This window comes from Megalobrama amblycephala, linkage group LG2 (assembly GCF_018812025.1).
Source record: "Megalobrama amblycephala isolate DHTTF-2021 linkage group LG2, ASM1881202v1, whole genome shotgun sequence".
NCBI classification, from domain to species: Eukaryota; Metazoa; Chordata; class Actinopteri; order Cypriniformes; family Xenocyprididae; genus Megalobrama; species Megalobrama amblycephala.
In genome coordinates this window covers 32,581,606-32,603,824 of record NC_063045.1, presented here as the reverse complement: position 1 = coordinate 32,603,824, position 22,219 = coordinate 32,581,606, and the positions used below count along the sequence as shown (strand labels likewise).

Below are 22,219 nucleotides of genomic sequence, written 5' to 3'. Positions count from 1 at the left end.
ACAGCATGCATGCATCGTGGTGCTCTGGTGAATTTTTGGAGATTACTTTATTTACAAAATAAAGTGGTAAATTATGTTTGTTTGTTTTTTTGCACAAACAAAGTATTCGTGTGGCTTCATAAAATTGAGATTAAACCACTGGAGTCACATGGTTTACTTTAATGATGTCTTTACTACCTTTCTGGGGCTTGAAAGTGGTAGTTGTGTATCCACAATGAAGGAATAGAAAACTCTCAGATTTCTTTAAAAAGATTTTTTTTTGTGTTCCAAAAATGAACGAAAGTCTTACAGATTTGGAACGACATGAGGGTGAGTAATTAATGACAGAATTTTCAGTTTTGGGCGAACTAACCCATTAAGTAGCTAGTATCCCTTACGAAAAAGAAGTTTATTCAAGTGTGCTATTAGTATACTTCTTTTAATCTAAAAAATAAAGTATACTTTCAGTCTAAAATTGCAATCTTAAAATTGCACTTAACTTGACTTATACTGACAGAAAAGTATATTTGGCCTGTACTTGTACTCAATCTAGTTGTGTTTAACCTTGTAGTTGTATTTAATCTTTTGATGGAGTAGCCTATTAAATATACTTTTTATAAAGTTTTACATACAGTCTTACAAACTTACATTGTTTGAAAATACTGATTTATAAAGAAAACAGATATGCTCCTAATTGCATATCTGAATGAATAGTATCTGAATTTTTGTGTTGGCTAGTCCACTGGTCAGGAATTCATTTCAAATCTACTTTACTATTTCCCTGGCACTGAAATGTCAACCTAGGACTGTGAAACTTTGGGGGTGTTGATGGACTCGATCTACACCATCTATGTTTTGATCATTGATCTGAATCCCATCTGGACAAAGTCTTTGAAAAAAATGCAAATTTCTCAGCTTTTTGTTTAAAATGTTGCCTTTTTTTCAATGAAACTTATCCACATTCAAGTGTTGATAAATAAAAAAAGGATACATGAAGCTAGAGTAAATTATTTGTAAAATTAGTTAAAGTACAGTTAAAGGTATTTTTAAGTATTAAAATAGTAAATCACTAGTATAAGTTCACTTGTTGTACAGATGCAGTACAAATGAGAAACATAGTTTTGTACTAGTTGTCCACTTAAAGTTTACTACTTTTATATTTACGGTACACTTAAACATATACTTTTTATATACTAAATTGGGTCCCAAGCAGTATTAAAATAAACACTACTAGTACATTGATATTAGTATACTTACTAAATAAAGTATACTTAAAATATACTTGAACATTACTTCATCAAATGCACTTGAAGTACACTTCTTTTTCATAAGGGATGCATGGACAGAGATCAAAATCGTATTGCATTAATATTTATTTATAGTCTGGTGTCATAATGTGTTATTTTTATATAAATGCAGACATAATGCAAACACAAATGCCTCGCATAGCTATGATATTGCATATTTCACACCTGCCTTTAATTTTCATCAGCAGGTCATGCAGAATAAAAATTGTAACTGTGGCAAAAGCAAATTCCTCCAGCTGAGTGACTGCTGACCTTGTTCTGCTGCAAACACTAAAGTCACTAATGTCGTTTATACGGGTATGCTGCTATTGGGTCAGTGTGTCATGCGCTCATTATCTAACCTCAGGCATATTTATGGCCACTACAGAGACAACACTCAAGAGAGAATCACACCCTTGTTCATGTGCTCCCACTTTTGATCAAATAAATGCAGCCTTTCTTATCCCAGTACATGAGAATCAGGAGTGGGATATTTGCCTTAAGACTGCAGTGATTATTCTATGGCTGTTTTGCTCTAAGTTTATATTCTAAATTAAAGCAGATAAATATGTGCTCTCTCATGATAGATCCCTTATCAATAAGCTGACAGGTGGTTTAGCTAAATTGTTTCAGTTTTTGTCCACATTTAATATTAATTCACTGTGCAGACATTTTTATAATACATTGACATTTCTCATTCTGTAAAAATGAGCAAAAATTAGTGCACGTATTGCATGTAAAAAATATTTATTTCAACAGAACACATCAGGTAATCTACCAGTTGACACACAATGTAAAATAACATGGGTACCAAAAAAAAAAAGAAAAAAAAAAAAGAAGTTTGACATCTGATATTGAGAAAGCTGAGCTTGTTTCCCTGATGCTGAAATTCATCTATGGTAAAACAAAGGCAGAGATTTATTGTCATGTATTGCCTCTTGGTTAACAACACTTTGGCCACACTTTAAATAATGTTGCAATAAAACAAAATCACCAATCTAACTAGATGGGCTTCTCAATGTCTTCATCATCCCATCACATATCCGCTTTAATTTCTGCCATCAGTACCATTTCAGTCCAGTACACAATACAGGCCTTATTCATGAAACACGGCGAATATCTTCAAATCATTTGTTAAACTAACTTACATCAGAAATTCAGTTTAGATAAAACATGCTTGTTTTTCATGAACAAGGCCCCAAATGACTAAGAAAAAGTGCCAAGATGGCTGATGGCTTAGGGTTGCACACCAGAGAAAGCTCTGAGCATTTGACAAATATGTATTTTAAAGGTGTGGAAAGACTCGGGTCGGTTTAAAATCAAGCAGGAATACAGTGAGTTTGTTTTGCAGCAAAGGTTCAAAACATGACGGTTTGATGCACGTCACTTTTGCATACTCTCGGGTTTTTCCTCTACACCCATAAAGCTCATCATCCACATTGAAGTCAATGGACTGACAGAGCTCTCTGAGGCAGCGTAACGCCCTAAGACGGACATGCCAAGAAAACACAGCAGCAAAACAGGGACAATAATTTAAGGGAGGGTTATGACAAACCGAGTGCAGATATATATACAAACATATAGCACTTGATAAAACAACAACAGTTAACAGGGACCGATACATTTAGCATTCCATGTTAAAACCTACATGGGAATTTACTTGCATTTAAAAATCTCAAATACATTATCTTTTGACTTTCTCAAAGCCAATATTTCAAGGTTCGACATTTCATCTGGCAAATATATTCACAATGACACAGCAGGCCTTAAATTGCACAAAATACCAAACAACTAAAAGGATTCATAAACCACACCAAACTGGGTCATAGAGAGATACCCAGTGTACTTAAGATAATTCAGTTTTTGTCTTATACCATTGCAAAGTTTGCTTTTGTCATAGCATTGGCAATACTGGTTAATTAGGTTTCAGAAGACTTAATGCGTACTGTTCACTGTATGGTAACCCACAACTGGCTGGACTAATTGGCTGAAATCAGCTGAAAATCTAATTAAACTCCCTGTTTAATCTTAAAAAAACAGCCACGAGATGAATCTCACAAAAACATGTACAGGTCAAGTTCACATTTACCTCAAAATTAAAAGAATATATATGCACCGTATCATTATTTTCATCATGTAAGCATGAGCAATATTTTTCCTAATCAAATCATATTTTTTTCCCGACTATAGTAATGAGATTTATGGAGGTTACTAAATCACAATGCAAAAAAAGTCCCAAAAAATGACTTAATTTTTTTATGTAAAATATAATTTTGTCCTACGACTTGTTCTTGACAGGTTTCATGAGATTCAACACAGCGTTTTTTAAGAGAATGTAACAGAGGCTGCGGCCGAAAGCTTAAAAATGCTGCCAAGGGAGTAAGGCATCAAGACACATCCCAATCCAGTGAGTGCTTCACTTCCTGTCTTATGAGATACCTTCATCTGATCATCAACTGATTGATTTAGGCATCCTTCACTGCCTTTGATATCCCACAATCCTGTTTGTTCAATTAGCTAAATGAGCTAAAAAAAGAATAAACATGGCATCTGAAAGTTGCAGTTGGTGGTCCATTTGTTTACATGTATGTTTTTAACCATTTTCCACTTGATGTCATTTCTAGCGAGAAATTAGTAATTAGTAGAAGTATTCGCTCAGTTCTCACCAAAGCTCGCTTTATTTTCTTGCAGATCATTAAACCATTGCGCTGCCTCAAAAATCTGCTGAAAACAGTTTTATGAGGTTCCTTCATGTGCAAATTCGTCCTACAAAGTCATTGCCTGACAGGGAGGTGAAGCAACGAATCAGCTGCCTAAATTTTCAGACGCAGCCAGTGTCTTTCAAAAGGAAAATATATTTTCTACAATCTAGAACAATGTTTGATTAAAACTATACTAGTAGGCGAGAGAGAGTGGAACGGCCCCAGAATTCAGTCCGTGACTTTGCAATATGAAGGCCTTTCAGTAAATAAGGTACCCATTTAATATTTCCATAATACTTCGGTTGGATCAAGTGAATGACCTCTACAAGCAGGTGAAAATTTTCAGCGGGTGTTGTGAACCACTAAGGGTAAAAAAAAATGGCATGAGAGGAAAAATTCTGTCAATGCTTTTGCATTTCCCAAAGAAACTTTGCTCAAATCTATTATCATTCCCATCATCAGTTTTGCGTTCAACGCAGAGCTTCTTGGGGAAACGCAAAACATTTGCGAGCGAACGCGAAATCATTGAAATAAAGATTTTTTCCTCCCATATCACATGTTTTCCATCACTGGGTTCCCTTAAGAGTCTCATTACTTTTATACACAGAAAAGGATCTTATTGTGCATCTCAAGGTTTAATCATGATCTATCATGAGTCCGGTCATCTTCAAACTGGACGCTATGGTCGATAAGTGCCGCTGATGTTTCCTGAGCTGAGTAAATTTCACGTCACAGGTCTTCTTACCTTATTTATTGAAATGACCCTGTAACTGTAGCTACATCCATAGAGAGCACTAGAACTAAACAAAATTGTTTTTTTATACATTTTATCTGAACACTATCTATAGCTTTACATCAAGTTACGGACGTTGACGTGGACACAGCAGACAGCAGAGCAGAGGGTGAAATGCCACTCATGCCTTTCAACATCAGTTATAATTCTAATCCCAAAAATCATTACAGTGAGAACAGAAAAAAAAACAAGAAATGCAAATTGGAACAATGTAAACAGCAAAGTAACAATCACATTTCCTAATAAATGGCATTTGTTGTGTTCATGTTAAAACACAAAGTACTTCTTATCTTTCCGTTGCACTGATCAGTTTGGCACCACATGACTGCAGGTACAGCCACTTTCTTATACAAACATTGTTGTCGGCTCCGCGCTGATGATTAATCCACAAATAAAAACCAGTCTTTTCATGGCAATATGAGCAAACCCAAAACAAGTGTTCTTATTGGTTCCAGACCCACAAATGTGAGTAATGAGAAAGCAACAGTTTATGGTAAACCACAGAAGAAAACAGGGACACACTTCGCAGTTCTAGGCTGGTGGGCATCGAGGGGCATGCGAGCGTAGTTTATGAAGCTGTAGCGGACACAACACTGAAGCGCTGTGGTGTCCTGCTGTCCGATGGGCAGGACGACCTCTTTACCATGGAGTGCACAACTGTCCATTTGTTTGCTGGGTAAGAATGAGGTGAGAAGTTGCCGCCGAGGGAACATGGAGAGATGCTGGAGGGGAACCAGTGAGCAGAAATAACTCATCACAGAACCTGTGGAAAATATCACACAGATTAGCATCATACAAAGAGGCCAACCTGTAAGTTAGCATCACTCTAGTTTCCTCAACAAAAACCCAGTAGGATTTTTCCATTTCCATTCCATTCCATTCCATTCCATTCCATTCCATTCCATTCCATTCCAATAAAAGCTTATAATTCTTAAATGCAATCACAGAATTAAAAAGCTAAAGCTAAACAAACTACACTACAGTCACATGACTTCAATGTCCACCACCATTAAGCTTCCAGCAACTCTTTCTGTCTTTATTAAAAAAATTGAGAGTTTAACCTGTTCAGCTGATGATGTTTAATGTCCCCAACAGCCTCTGTAGTCCCCTTTAGCGTATGTTTACATGACAACGATGTAATAAAAAACAAACTATTTTTCCTTTGCTTTTTTCGTGCACAGATGACAATACAGATTGTCAAAACGGTCCCCGTTAACACTGATTGTCGAAAATGACTAAAGATGCTGTATTATTCATGCCAGGCCAGTAGTTGGCGATGTTAGTTTGTAAAGAAACGCTACACATCTATAGACTGAACACATAATACGCATGCACATGACATCACAGTTTTCACAAATTTGCATTTTTGTAGTTTACATGAAGATGATAATGGTATCGTTTTCAAAAACTTGTGCTTTCACCCCGCCAAAACGCTGTTGTTGTGTAAATGAATGACCAAAAAGCATAAAAAGTTCCATTTTGGTTGAAAATGGTGTCATGTAAGCAACCCCTAGACACTTTTTCTTTCCTACCATCAGGGGGTGCTAGTTTTGCTTTCACACTTGAAATAGTCAACCTTGGTTCATACTAAACCCAGAGTAAAGGGAATCCTGGGTGATCTTGCTTCACATTTCACACTGCTTGTAATTTACCCAGGGTTAATCCAATTAATTAATCCTGGGTAAACTGCTCTTTCACACTGTACATTCCTAAACCCTGGGTTAACGTCTTTATTTGCATATTTGCGGTGTCAGTGTCGCTGTTTGGATAAACTCTGCATGTGGCTTGTTTACGTAAAGGCTCTAGCATTGAACATCCTCATATTATACATTACCGACTAAAGTTTATCCCAATGGACATTTCGCACTATAAAAGTAAGAATGAAATGGCCTCTTCTTCACTCTTCTTCAATTGAATCGTTTTCTGTCACCATTTGATATTTTCCACTTAAACGCTGTAACTACTGTTTATACAATGTTTTTTCCATGACTGTCCAAAGCATGTGAATATGAGGCACGTGATTGGCTGTCTGTTGTTAAGCATTCTAACATTCTAAGGGGCCATTCACACAGAACACATTTCTTCATTCCACTGCACTACTTTTCCATTATTTTTCAATGTAAATAGAACTTACAAAACATCTAAAACAATGCTGGGTGCTGGGCTAAATGCGGTTGTTGTATGTGCTTGTACATATGATGGTATTTTTTACCAGCTGAGAACTCATGAAGAGCTTATAAAATGTGTAAAGGAGTCAAAACAGCAGCAGGAATTCCTTCGTTACACACAAACGAAAATTGAAAATTTACTGCAAGGAGATGCGTTTCTTATGCCTGTACTGAACTGTAATGGGCAACATCGCGACTATGACGAGAAAAAAACAGGAATACCCCTTTTAGGGTTGCATCTTGTGACATCACAAACTGTTTTTGGTTCAGTTACATGTCTTTGGTCCAAGTTGCATTCATATTTCAGTCGAACTGCACCAGAGTTCATTTCAGAGTTCACCTTTTCAAGGGTCTCTGTCCACTTGTTCAACTTATTCAACTCAGAGCAATCACACAAGAGTTCGTTTTAATCAAACCAAACCTACCAGTGTAAACACACCCTTAAATTCCAGTTCAAAAACAAGGGGCTGTGAACTTAACATTAAATCAAATATGGTGAACAGTCCACAAACAGTCCAAAGTAAGGAGCGTTTAACTTACCCCTGCCAACAACTCGCATTATCCTGCTTTTGTATCCACCAGCTGTACGTTAACAGACATGGCCTCTCCTCCATACCCTCCTTTTGACTGCATTTGGTTCTGGATTGAGTTCACCTAGACACAATTCACAGGATTAAAGCAAAATCAACTCAGACTACTTTAGAGGCAATCATTATGCACACCAGAGATATCTAGGGCTGTTTCCAAAAATGCCCCCTATACTCTTATTTAGTGCGCTATTTGAAGGAACAGCCATTTTTAGTGGACATTATCAAGTTCACTCATTCAATCCCACAATGCACCACAGTAATGGGTGTACAATCGGTGCACATGCGACGGCTAGCTGCTAAATAATACATATACTGTGAGCGTCATTTTGAATTAATTCCTGCATTACAGAAGAAGAGAACGTTCCGGCACACTCAGTGGCTCGCTCATTTTCATTCGCTCATTCAGTGGATTACATTAGTGGAGTAATGCAGCCAATTAGGGTATATTTTGGATATAGCCTAGACCACACTGTAAATTCAAATAGTATTCCTTACTATAAAAACACTAGTATGTTTACTTGATTTTAACCAAAATGTTGACTTTACTACAAATTTGTAATTTTAAAACAGATAGTTCTCATAACTAATGTAATTTGAGTAAAATTACAAAAAAATTTCAAGACATCCCTCCACACAGTGCAGAATCACATGGACTGAGGATTCAACGTTATGTTTGCAGAGTGGATCTACTTCAGTGAAATAAAAGTAAAAGCTATTCTTGCTGTCTATAAATGGCTTGTTTACTCAGAAAACCCAAGTTAAGATCAATTAGTTTGATGTTGATTTTCCTAAAAAGTTATTATTTTTTTTTTTTTTACTTACCATGATGGTGATTCATGTTCCCTTTGGTTGGGCACTTGGAATTTTGTTAAAGATTTTATAATTCTCTCCATTTTGGTGCAGCCATGCATCAAGAAATCATTGTTTATGGTTTCAAAGGAAGGGAAGTAATAAAAAGATAATTTTTAAGAGATGATCTGATTTCTAACTGAATGTTGTTTAGTTAGATGTTTAATTTTTGTATTCAGTAGTAATGTTTGTGCTAACACTATGTTATCAACATCTTGTTAAACTTTTAATTGAGTATCTGTAACAGTAGCTTACAGCTGACCACTTGAGCCACACACAGATCTCAACATTCAGCATGCAAACCACAACAATGGTGACAATAAAATTTTATTTAAAGTAAATTAAGTACTCTCTACAATTCTTCTTTTAGTTAGTAGTACTCTCGTGTAAGTGAACTATACTAACAAAGCTTTTGTCAGTACAACATACTATTCTTCTTTCACTTTACTTGAAGAAAATGTGGAAACCGATTGCACATAGTTTTTTAAGTCTACGTAGCATAAAATGGCTGATTAAAGCCATGTTGAGAATAATAGTATTTAAGATGTTTGCAGAACACAACATAACACTGTTAGTTAAATGGAATTTCTCGTGTAATCTTACTATTAAATCTTAAGTAAGATTAGTAAATATTCTAGAGTATGTTAACTAGAATTGACATTAAACTAACTTGATATTTATTCCTTAATTTACTTGGGAAGAGTTAGATTTCTTTACTTTTAATAGATTATTAACTTAACTTCAGTTTTCCCTTTAAGTTTGCGTTGCAAAAATAAGGCAATCGGTTTCCAAACTTTTTTTTAAGTAAACTGAACTTGTTAGAATTTACAGTGCAGGGGTGTCCAATCCTGCTCCTGGAGAGCCACTGTTCTGCAGAGTTTAGCTCTAATCCTAATCAAGCACAGCTGAACCAGCTAATCAAGGTGTTTAAGTTCACTAGAACTACCAGGCAGTGTTTTGTAGCAAGTTAGGACAGATGCTTGCCATCACAACCTATCGGAATTATTGTAAATATGAGTTTCCTAGTCAGAAATTGGACATGAATGCCCAAGTCCTATTTACTACTGGCAAACTCTTGAGATAATTTTGATACCCAAGTTTCAGAGTTTGGCGTAACATTCTCTCCTCAACGAGTCGATTTTGAGTTTAGTTTTTAACCACAGGTGCAAGATGGCACTATGTGTGATCTAGAAACAGCTGTATTCTACTTGCTTCCAATTCCACACACACACACATATAAAACCACTGAAACTTCCATAAAATAATCTTCCATAAAGTTAGAAAAATGAAGCGAATTACAAGGGGAATTGCATGCTTAAAGATGTAATAATATTTGTAATAAGATTTCCCCAAGAAATAGGCAAGAACAAACCTGATACTGGGAAATAGGAAATTTCCGATAACATGTGAAGGCAGCATGAATCTGCAAGAAGGTACTATAGCCCTCCAGAAGCAGGTTTGCTACACCTGCAGAACATCTTTTGTCCCTGCTTTCTAGCTTTAAATTTCATTTGGAGACCCTCAAAACATCCATGTACTTCAGAAAGAGCAAAGCAAAAGGTAACTAGGTAAGGTAACTGCAAAAGATGTGCAGCCCTACAATGTCATTGATACACTGAGATCTACTGAGCTACATTATGTAATTGAACTGTAATCTGAATTACAATGAGATGTAATTGTGAATCGAACATTCGCTGTACTTACAGAGTTTATGCCACTGAAGATATCTCCGGATCCTACGTGGGCCGTGTGGACAAAATTGGTTGGCTCGCCGATCATACTTCGATCTATACGTCTCCGCCTCTTCTGCAGAGTGAAAAACAAACATAATCTGAACAAGCAAATTCAAGATTTTTTTCAGCAACTATTCAAATTTTCCTTTACCCTTTGTAGCTTTACATTAAAGGGACAGTTCACCCAAAAATGAGAATTCTGTCATCATTTACTCACCCTCATGTCATTCAAAACCAGCATGACTTTTGTTAATCTTCGAAACACAAATGAAGATATTTTTAATGACAACCTGAGAGATTTCTGTCCCTCCACTGAAAGTCCATCACAAATGAGTTTTGTTCTCTAGCATCAAGCATGTTTTAGCTTCTATTTACCATATTTGATGTGCTCTATGTATTCGTGTTGCTCAATGTTTATATTAGGCGTGTCACGATATAACGGTAGTGACGATAACCGCGATATTTTAAAAATGAAATATTGTTATCGTGTTAATTAAATGTTATTTCATTGAAATAACCGTAATATTTCAAATGAATAGTACACGTATGTCCGGCGCCAGTATCTGGTTGACATCCCAACGTATACAGTAGGTGAGTGTATTGGACCTTGACGCTGGTTAAAACACAAGCAGACACAGCGAGCAGCTGCTACTGCCACGTAAAAGCATGTAATTGGATTTGACAGACGAGGCACTCTACCCACACAAAAATATCTGATATATTTCAGACTGAGACTAGATATTCAACAATTACTGACAAGTGTATTCTTGTGTCATAATATAACACATACAGATATCCTCCTTCAAATGACTTTTTTACATATTTTATCTCAGTGACTTTTAATTGACTCATAGGTAGATCATATAGGTAGATACTTTCAATAGAAACCAGTACGCCATCAGTACCAAGGTTTTAGTTTACGCAGATCATTTTCAGGAATATGCTCAAAAATCATAAACAGGTTTAATGCGTAAATTGTGAAGAAAATGGGAATAGAAAATGAGTTTGGACTAAAAAGCTCAAACCCAGCCTCCTCGCTTCATAAATCCACCATGTGTTACTTAGGCAGAGAAAGTTACAAAAATCATAAAGACTGAATACTGTGCAGTTTACTGCATATTGAACAACAGCATTATTGATAAATGTTTGAATGGATTCAAATAGGTTACAAATACAGTACATATACATGTACATGACAACACCTCTTAGTCAATGCAAAGTTAAGGGGAAATCCTTGCTTGGCTTTGGCTCATTTGTTAAACAGATTAAAAGTCAATCATTGCTCTTAATGTGCCAGACTCTGACAGAAACCTTTAGCCTTCAGTTACTCAGTATCAGGTCAGACACGACATACTGCAGTTGCTATGACAGCGGCATTTCACAGCCCACGGCTTCTGCATTGATGAAACCTGTAGAGCTTCAGTTGTAGAAAATACTGGTCCACATCAACATAGTTGCCACGTTTTTGTGGTACTATCTCAAGCTAAATATTAAAATGAACAGTTAATTAAAAGGAAACCAAAAATGTAAATTCTGAGACTATTCTGTCAAACACTCATACATGTTATACCAAACCTGTATACTATTTTTCTGTGTAAACAACCTGATCTCACGGCAATTCGTATGTATTTTACAAGGTGGCTAATCTTTTTTTTTTTTCACGAGTTGCCAAATTCGTATGAATTCATACTAATGACCTACCCTTAACCCCATCCCTAAATCTACCTAACACAGGGATTTAGACAAATCATATGAATTTGTACCAGTGAGGTCTTAAAAATTAGCCACCTCGTAAAATACGTATGAATTGGTCGTGAGATAGCGTTGGTGTAACACACAATAATCTTTTTATGCAACATATTAAACCTGTACCAATAAAGCTAAATCTATAAAGACTGTTCATATGTCTCATGTAGCCTACTATATTCCATATATATATATATATATATATATATATATATATATATATATATATATATATATATATATATATATATATATATATATATATATCAAAAAGATTTAAAAATCTTACAGACCCCAAACTAGTGCATAGTGCATAAACTATTCATTAAGAGTAGATAAAAAATAGATATCAAATAAAAACCTCAAAGTTAATTGCGAGTTGTTTGGTGTGGCGTCTGTATGATGCTGTTGCTGTTGTATAATCAGGCACTGATATAGATCATCTATCTTCGTCGTGTATGAAGGTTTCAGTGCTCATCACAGGACAGATGACAGCTCATAATTAGGACACACTCTTTGCTCTGGGGAAAATGTGACCTAATAAGCACCCATCTTCTTAAATTACACACTGATTTAAGATTAGCCACCCTTAAGTTCAGATGAAAACTTTTGCACTAAAATTGTTATTAATTTGTGTAAAGCAATACTGAGAAGAATTCTATTAAAGTAAAACACCTAGAGTGGCCCAAACAAGTATTTGGACAATTGAGTCAAACTTAAAAATGCATCACTGTCATTGCATTAGATAATATATCAAAGTGTTTTTTTAATCACAGGACAGATAAGTGTATGCCCTGTTTTGGGCATAACCATACGTCTATGTACTATACCATTGTAGTGCCGTTTTATCTCAAATCTAGAAAACATATTTTGTGTGTATGTATTTCTCGTTGCTTGAAAAGTGTATTTATTTGTACTATTTTTATATAAATGCCATTTGCTTTGATATTTTATTTACTACAATGACATTCATGCATTTTTAAGTGTGGTTTAAAGGTGCCATCGAACGTTTTTTTACAAGATGTAATATAAGTCTAAGGTGTCCCCTGAATGTGTCTGTGAAGTTTCAGCTCAAAATACCCCATAGATTTTTTTTAATAAATTTTTTTAACTGCCTATTTTGGGGCATAATTAGAAATGCGCCGATTCAGGCTGCGGCCCCTTTAATTGCTCACGCTCTCCGCCCCTTCCCGAGCTCTCGACTCTGTCATTGCATAAACAAAGTTTACACAGCTAATATAACCCTCAAAATGGATCTTTACAAAGTGTTCATCGAATTATGTGAGTATTGTTGAGATTCGCCTGTTTTTCGGAGGTCTTTTAAACAAATGAGATTTATATAAGAAGGAGGAAACAATGGGGTTTGAGACTCACTGTATGTCATTTCCATGTACTGAACTCTTGTTATTTAACTATGCAATTCAATTTTCAATGTTATTTAACTATGCAAATTCAATTTTTAATTCTAAGGCACCTTTAAGTTTGATGTTCCTACCATTCTTGTCAGGTATTTCTTCTCTGCAGTGATATTACTAGATCTGTTTGTGTTTTATGGGTTGGTTTAGGCCTAATTATGCTGTTTTATGCTAATTATTTGTTTTTGAGCTTACTAATACAGAATTATAGAGTTACCTGAGGTTGCATGTGAAAAATAAAATTACTATTCATAATATGATAATAATATGAGTAATATTCATAATATGAGCAAAATTCAATAACAAAATTCATTATTAGCAAATAATACAATAAAATAATTAAAGTATATATATATATATATATATATATATATATATATATATATATATATACATATACTAAAAATGATCAATAAGTCATGGTAACAATTACTTTAACTCAAAATAACATCATAAAAAATGAAGTTGAAATTGGTTAAATTAAGTTATAGATTCAACTCAATTTTTTAAAGTTTGCATGAAATGAAAATAGATCCTATTTATTTTCTAAATGCACGATTATGGATTTTATGGTGAAGAATTCATCCATGCATTTGTTCCATTTTTTAAAATGTTTTGCCCTTGTAATGTTTAACAAAAAAATTATAAGTATCTTCCTATGAAAACGTCAGACTTCTCTCTGGTGACGTATGCAGGGAAACTGCAGGATGTAGCTAATAGGGAAACAGTAATATATCAGTTTTAAAATGCAGTAGAAAATATGGGCACAAATTTCAGTAACCGGTCAGTCGAACTTCACAAGCGCCTGCAATAACAAGTCTCAGAAATTCCTTGTGTGCTTAAAAGGCCAAAGGCGGCAAATCTCTCAGCTTGTCCCAATACCGAACTTCAGTCAAACCAAACTCAGTTCAACATATTGACTGTTTATGAGTTTAGAGAAAATGTCACCAAACAAAAAATACTGCTTAGATGGTTACATTTTCTTCAGTAGATACTTATTGACCTTCATTTACTGAAACTACCCTCCTTACTACATTTCATGCTGGTCAGCCTTTATTCATTGACATGCAACAATATAAACACCTTTGAATAACAACATCCACACATTCTTTAACACCAGCTATTTCATCAAAGAGTGGCTCTGAGCTTATCATAAATCCTTCTATGGTTTGTGATGTCATAGTACGCCTGTTGGGGCTAAAGTATTTTTGTTGTTATACATCTTGTCTGCTTTATTAACTGAGCAGAGACAAATTCTGACATTACTGTGTTGTGACAGCTGATGTCTCAACAGATGTGTGATGATTAAAAATGGTTGGGGCAAAAACATTCACATCCACATAGAGCTGAGACTCAAGACAAGGATAAGAGACTCATCAAACACACACACACACACACACACACACACACACACACACACACACACACACACACACACACACACACACACACAATTAGGGCTGCAAGATATTGAAGAAATGTGATTACTCCTTAAATAATGCAATATTTGACATGTGATATGATAATGCTTTAAGTGTGTAAAATACATGTTAATTATATTTATAGCTACAGTCCGCAACTTTTTTTGTATTAAAATTATATAATGAGAATATACAACATGAATCCATTTTCCAAACCATGTTTTTGTCTTATCCGGAATCATTATGTTACACTTATAATAAGTGTTTATATTCAGACTATTTTAGACCGGACTGGTAGGACTCGCCGCAGAGTATCACAGTAACTGCGTGACTCGCCATAGACATACATGGAGAAAAGCAGCTCCGGCTACAAAGTTCCTCCGCAAGACGCGTGCAGTTCTGTTTATTAACCGCTAGAGGGCCAAAAATCGCGGACTGCAGCTTTAAATAAATTTAAAAACTGAAAATGAAATAACCAACTTACGTGTTTCACATTCTTTTTGCAGTGAACAGCAGTGTTTACATAAAAAGTAAGTGTCATTTTAACGTCAGTGTAAACCAGGGGGTTTAGGGTTTCAGGTAGGCCAACAATGGGTTTATTTAAATTATCAACAGAAATTGAATAATCAAATGTAAAAAGTAAATCACTGCTTAGTTTTCACTGTATGAATTAAATATACACTGATTCTTATTAAAGCTACAAAAGTTGTTCAGTCAAGAGCAATGAGGGATTTTCTCTTTGTCTTTTGTTGTTTGATTAACATTAAGCACACAGACAGCAGCAGGTTTATTAGGCTGCTGTCACTTTAAGAGCTGATCAGATCCAATATATTGTTATATTTACTTCACTTCAGACATAACTGACTGTGTTTACATGAATACTCACCAGGATGGGCATTTTGACATAATTTTGTGTGTATCTGGTATAAGCTGAAGAAATCTGAAATCGGGATCACGCACTGTCCGAGAGGCGGCTTGTTGTGCGCGTGAGTACTTGGCTTATTGCATTTAAAAAAATTAAGTATGTCACATGCATGTAACAGTAAAAATGTGGAAGTTTTGTAATTTAGTATTAAAATCATGCAATTATCGCAAGCCATTGCAACGTGCATATTGTGATATATACATTTGCGATATTTCGATAATTTTGATATATCGTGCAGCCCTACTCATAACGCTTTATAGATGAGCATACATCTGATGTATGTGCTAAAATATGTGCTTTTACAATGATGCTCTTGAACACAGGAGTCCCGCAGAGTTCGATTGGAGACTTCTTACTCTTAAAGAATATCATATCATGTCCAAAATGCAAAATTTCCTTCCCTGTCAACTCATAATGTCTACTGAAACAAAACAGCTCTAAAAAGAACTCTGCCAGCAGGAGCTGAAACTATAACCATAAACAAATGTTGGCCAATTACACCCATTAAGCAAAATTAATTAATTAATTAATTAATTACTGTAATAAATATAAAGAGAGAGAAAGAGAGTTACTCATATTTACTTGTACATTTTTGGCCATTTTTTAAAAATATTTTCTAAAATCTAAATATATTGTCCAAAATATATTTTAAAAATATGTTTTTCATTTACTGAAAATGTATTTTAAGATTGTAAATATATTTTCTAAAGATTTAAACTCAATATATTTTTTAATTTGAAAAAAATATTTTTCATTTATTTGATCAAAAATACAGTAGAAATAGTAATATTGTGAAATATCATTACAGTTTAAAAGTTTTGATCCTTGAGAGTGACACTGAAGAATGGAGTAATGATGATGAAAATTCAGCTTTGAACACAGGAATAAATTACATTTATTAGATTCACATAGAAAACAGTTCTTTTAAATTGTAATAATATTTCATAACATTACTATTTTTACTGTATTTTTGATCAAATAAATGCAGCCTTGGTGAGCAGAAGGGGCTTCTTTCAAAAACATAAAAAAAAATCGAAATTATTCCAAACTTTTGACCGGTAATGTATTTTTAGCATATTTAAAATGAATTTTGTCCAGAGAGAAAGGAAAATAGGGACCCACTTTCTTTGAGTATTTACACAGAACATTTGATCAATATACTTTATATTGTTTACATACATGTTGTTTCGTTGTGCTTTCCTAAATAACTGCATGTAATTGTACCCCAACCTAAATCCTCTGGCTAACCCTACCCGTATCACAACCTCAATAGCTGCAAATCTGGCAGAACAACATGTATGCAGACAGTGGTATCAAAAGCTTAATTTTATCATGTAAGTGCACACTAGTTAAAGAAACCTATAAATTGGGACTGAAAATGGTCACGAAAAAACAATATTATGAATGTTTTATGCCAGAAAAAAAAACCTTGACCAACATTTTAAGTGGACTTAACGGATAATACAAAAAACAAAGAGAAATGTAGAAATGGGTAACTCTGAACTCGGCAGGGAAACAGGAACTGGGACGAGCAGGTGAAATCAAAATGATTTCTTCCTGGTTTTTGTGGTTTGGAGCCTGAATGTTCATTGTTCCTCTTACCGGCTGCGGCTGCTCGGCGATACAGCAGTTGAAGCACAACCAGAATTCACTCATGACTAGCAGACAGTCCTAAAGTGCCGCTATGCCCGTGGGCCCGGAGGGGCTCTGGGGGATCTGGACAGGGTCCCACGTTTCAAAGATCCAATCTGGGGTGATGCCGGAATTATTCAGCCTGAGGTCAGGATCCAGGGACAGGGGAGCAGGAAGAGAGCGCTGGCAGAGATCCAGACAAGGAGCTTGATTACGGATCTGTCCACTTAGCAAATGCTCAGACCTGCAGGACACAAGAATCTGTCAGATCATTTACACCAGGGCTTCAAGCTCCCATTTGGTTATGTTAATAACATTAAAATAAACAAATGGGGCTGCACAATTAATCGAAATAAAACAATATATCAGATCATGATTATCAAATCAAAGGCTGTGATTGAATTGAAGTATATAGTCTGTTTTTCACTGTGTTCTTTTTCACATGTGCAGCTTATAATAGCATGTTTTCAGAGTGGCTGGTTCAGAATAAACTCCCTGATATACACAAAAACGAAGAATGAATTGGTGTGACATCATTTCAAACAAAATCAGGTCAAAAGGAAGTTCATATGGAGTTTGTTTATGGAGTTGACAATGCGAATGTTCCAGAAAAGTTTGTTCTGGCAGGTAAACACCTTCAAACTACTATTGGTCTGTGGCAATAACATAATACTAGATAGGTGTGGCTCTGTGGCTCTGCCTTCTTTGACGTGGAAATCTTCTCCGGTTCATTTTTTCTGTTCAGTCCCTCGAGTTCAGAGTAAAACACACTGGAGAGCCGCTCTTTGGTAGAAAGTTCTCATTCTAATTGAAAGTGGCATTTAAAGCTGCTGCTTTACAGCAATGTTGTATAAAGTGCTACAGTACGTAAATAAATGTGAGTATATTGAGGCCTATAACTGGATCTCTGGTTCAGTTCATTTACATTCACATTTGCATAATTGCCAACATTTTTGTGGACAGAACTTTACAGCATTTTACCAGCATTCTGAATGTTTGAAAGTGAATAATATTTGTCATAAATATTGGTACTGTAACTTGTTCTTGTAAAGAGTGAACACACGTGTGAACATCCTTTAAATTAAAGTATAGTCTTTGTTTCAATGACTCAGCAGTTGCAATATGACACATTTTTATATGGAATGTTCAAAATCGCAATGGCAATATATGACAAAATAATCACAATATAATTTTTTTGCCAAGTCATGCAGCCCATATATAATTTTAAAATAAAAACAATGAAATTAAAACCCTTGCTAAAACCAGATTAGTTGTTTTATCTGTGTACTTACACGTCATGTGAACATTAAACAACATTAGAGAAGCGTGAACATGCAAATTTGTCATTAAATTATTGAATTATTTAATTTATAATATAATATTTAATAGGGCTGCATGATATATCGCATGAGATTGTCACATGCATTTCGTCAGTAAAGCCGGTTCCCTGATTACCGCTAAATCGCCATCACCTGCTTTCAAATGGAGCGGCATTTAATAGACAGAGCCGTAGATCACTGATAAGCACCGCAATATCGCGTTCATATTGCAGATGAATCGCCTTCGATAATGAACGCGATATTGCGTGGCTTATCAGTGAACTACGGCTCTGTCTATTAAATGCCGCTCCATTTGAAAGCAAGTGATGGCGATTTAGCAGTAATCAGGGAACCGAAATGCGCGTGACAATCTCATGCGATATATCATGCAGCCCTAATATTTAATACATCATTTAAAATCTCAGGGGTACTTGGGAACATTCACTACACTGTAAAACCCAATAAGTTATGGTAACTCAAACCATTTGAGGAAACCGACTGCCTAAACCATTTACTGTTTAAAACCAATAAATATGAGTACTGTAAACTCATATACATTAAGTTAAATTCACTTATATTTTAGTGTTGGTTTAGTCAATCATTAGAGTAAACTCAACTTAAAGATTTTATTCCACTCATTCAGTTTGAATTCATGTAACAAATCTAACTAAGTCTTAACAACTGTATAGCAACTTAAATGGTTTGATCAAACTCAAAGTAATAAAGTTACATAAGACTAAGCAAAAATTAACATTGTACAAAGCAATGATGACAACAGGACCACTGCAAAACTCAATAGGTTCAGAATACTCAAAATATTTAAGTAAACCAACTTAGAACTTAAAATTGTTGTGACAAGTAGGGGCGGGGCCGAGAGCCGTGGAAGCAGAGCAAGGCCAGTGCGGTGCACAGGTGTCTCTCATTAACAATCAAGTCACTGGCATCCCTTCGCTTTGCTATTATAACTGTTAAAGAGACTGTCATTATATAGCATGCATATAATCAAACAAAATACAGTAGCTATATGTGGTCTTAAAATTTTTGCCACCTATCCTCAACCCCTATCCTTCACTACAATGGTAACCCCAAAAAATTAACATAACATGTAAATCCGAACATAACGCAACACTAAACACTAACTTAATCTTGTGCAAAAGCACACAAAATAATACTTCATTTTAACATTTATTTTCCTTAAATAGTCTGTCGCAAAACATGCTGAGAATTAGAAATCTGCTGCAACTCAATCATATTAAGTTCAGCTTACTTCAATCAAATTTTGAGTTCAAACTACTTTTTTCTATTAAGTACAATGAACTTTCATTATTATTTGAGTGAAACGAACTCATTTCACTTAATTTCACTGTTCGGTTTACAGTAATGTCTGACAACAACAAAGTGTCCAAATACTTTGTCTTCACTACATCTTTTGTCATTTATAATCTAACAAACTTCCTTTCGTGAACTGCTTTGCTTAAAAGATGTGCAATAATCTATCATTCTTTCAAATAAACACCTCTTATATTAAGGCAATCACGTAAAAACAAATCCAGATACTTTTTGAGGCTACTGTAAAGGTTTAATGGCTGAAGACTGAAGAAAACAACATGAGGTTGAGCAAATAATGATTTCAAAACTTTTTAAATTAAATAAGTAGCTTTACACCTTCTGGAAAATTAAGGAAAGAGTGCCTTGTGGAACTGTAAGTGGCTTGTTCTTGATGATATAGCGCCAGAGCAAGTTCTACCAGGAAGACTTAATGTCACGTCATGCTTCGTAATAAGTCTGGCCAATCACTGCTTGACACCTGGTATAAATGAGCACTGAATTCTCTGTTTCACGTTCGCAGTAGATGAAGCTGACGTTCCCCTCCATCCCTCCGCCCCTGCCTTCACCTTCAGGCAGGATCAGCCAAATCTGCATCCCCAGGATTCGGACGAAGGATGGGGCCTACGCCAAAGAACTTCAGTACAACTAAGCATGAAACGTTGCACCATGTTTAGTTGTACCGTCTGTCACTACCATCTGTTTATACATTATGGAATAAATAACATGTAAACGTTTACCTGCCCTCTGAGTCTTTATGGTAGAATAAGGATGCTGTCAATTCTAACATGCCACTGACTGTTGAACAGCCACACCTGAAGGAAAGACGGCCACGTAGGGTTGTAAATTCTACTTGGTGGTGTGTTGGAGTCATTAGTGTCCAGAGTCCACGTCTCTGGTCATTAATCCGCCTCACAGCACTCAGAAGCCGCCTGGGTGGAATTTAAACAGGCTACGTTCCTTAAACTCTTCTGCACTATTAACAATCTCTTCATGAGCAAGAGCATAGTTACTTGAGTTTAAAGCACAAGTAAGTGCAGGGGACACCTACAAATTTACAAGTGGCTTGTTTTACACATAAGTAGTTTTAAGTTACTTTAAATGTTAGAGTGAGACACTTGGTGTAATTCAAAAATATGCTATACCCCTCAACAACATGAGGAAGAATTTGTTATTAAGGTATATAACGTGAAGTGAATAATAAATGTTCACCAATCGATACCACATTGTTATTGATACTACATTAATTTAGAATTCAAGATGTGCATATCATCTGTTTTATAACGCAACTGAATATGGCTCATCCAATCAGAATTCACAGAGGGACTATTTGTATTATAATATTAGTTTCTGAGTATTATATCATAATATCATTCACTAATAATTGCATGAATTATCCATACTTACAGTATATGCACAGATTTCTGCATGAAAATGCTCCTAGACAGATTTTATGCACAAATTTGTACATTCACATAGATAGAGATTCATTTAATTCATTATTACTCAGCGATGTAATATTTTATCTTCTGTGATCAGATTATTAATTGTCATGTATTGCGTGCAGTAGTAATCCACAAAGATGAGATGTGTGATACAGAATGAACAATAAAGACACTTTTTTGCAACATGTTCTCCAACCAATACCCCTTGTGTTCAATATATAGGTCGTTTGTCACTTTCCTGAAATACTTTATATTACACTTTAATTTTAATTCATGAAATACGACCTATATGAGTGTTTGCTAAAGTACCCCTATCGACAACAGGACACTTTCATTTTAATACATTGTTCCCTTTTCCCGGGTTTCGCGTAGCTCAATTGGCAGAGCATTGTGATATATAACAATATGCAATCATGTGATCATGTGATCATGCGATCGTGGGTTTGATCCCAGGGAAGGCATGTGCTCATAAAGTGTATATGCACTATAAGTCACTAAGGGTAAGTTTAGGGGTCGTTAATAAAAAAATGATTTTCGCTAAATGGAAATAGGACAAATGGTGTAAAAAGTCCACACATTGCATTTAAATGAACACGCATTTTGATTGGTAACGACAGTCATACGTCATTTCAATACGACAGACGTAACACGACACTGTCATTATTTTTATGCCAGCTACAGGGCGCATGACTTTAAAATGTAAATATAGGTCGTAATAAGGTGCTTCAAAAACAGCCTATAGGGTTGTTTTTTTTGGAGGACAGTCTCGTTTCCTTTGTTCTTAGTTTACCTGTCTTAACCTAGTTTTCCCAATTTGTCTGATTAGTCATTATGTTTAGCTGTCATCTATTAATCAGCTCATTAGTTCCCTCAATTACCCTCATGTATAA

General features: G+C 35.3%; 1 protein-coding gene across 2 annotated transcripts in view; it reads right to left on the bottom strand.

Annotated features, from left to right (window-relative positions):
• Nucleotides 1-1,983: 1,983 nt before the first annotated feature.
• cdc42se2 (CDC42 small effector 2) overlaps nucleotides 1,984-22,219 on the bottom strand; it is a 41,343-nt gene continuing 21,107 nt past the window's right edge. For both annotated transcript variants that reach the window (XM_048171119.1, XM_048171124.1), the window contains exons 2-5: nucleotides 17,210-17,483; nucleotides 10,072-10,173; nucleotides 7,469-7,582; nucleotides 1,984-5,523 (exon numbers count right to left, since the gene is read on the bottom strand). In XM_048171119.1, the coding sequence (XP_048027076.1) occupies nucleotides 7,487-7,582; nucleotides 10,072-10,173; nucleotides 17,210-17,263 (252 nt within the window). In that variant the 5' untranslated portion in view covers nucleotides 17,264-17,483 and the 3' untranslated portion in view covers nucleotides 1,984-5,523; nucleotides 7,469-7,486. The remainder of the gene's footprint in view (nucleotides 5,524-7,468; nucleotides 7,583-10,071; nucleotides 10,174-17,209; nucleotides 17,484-22,219) is intronic.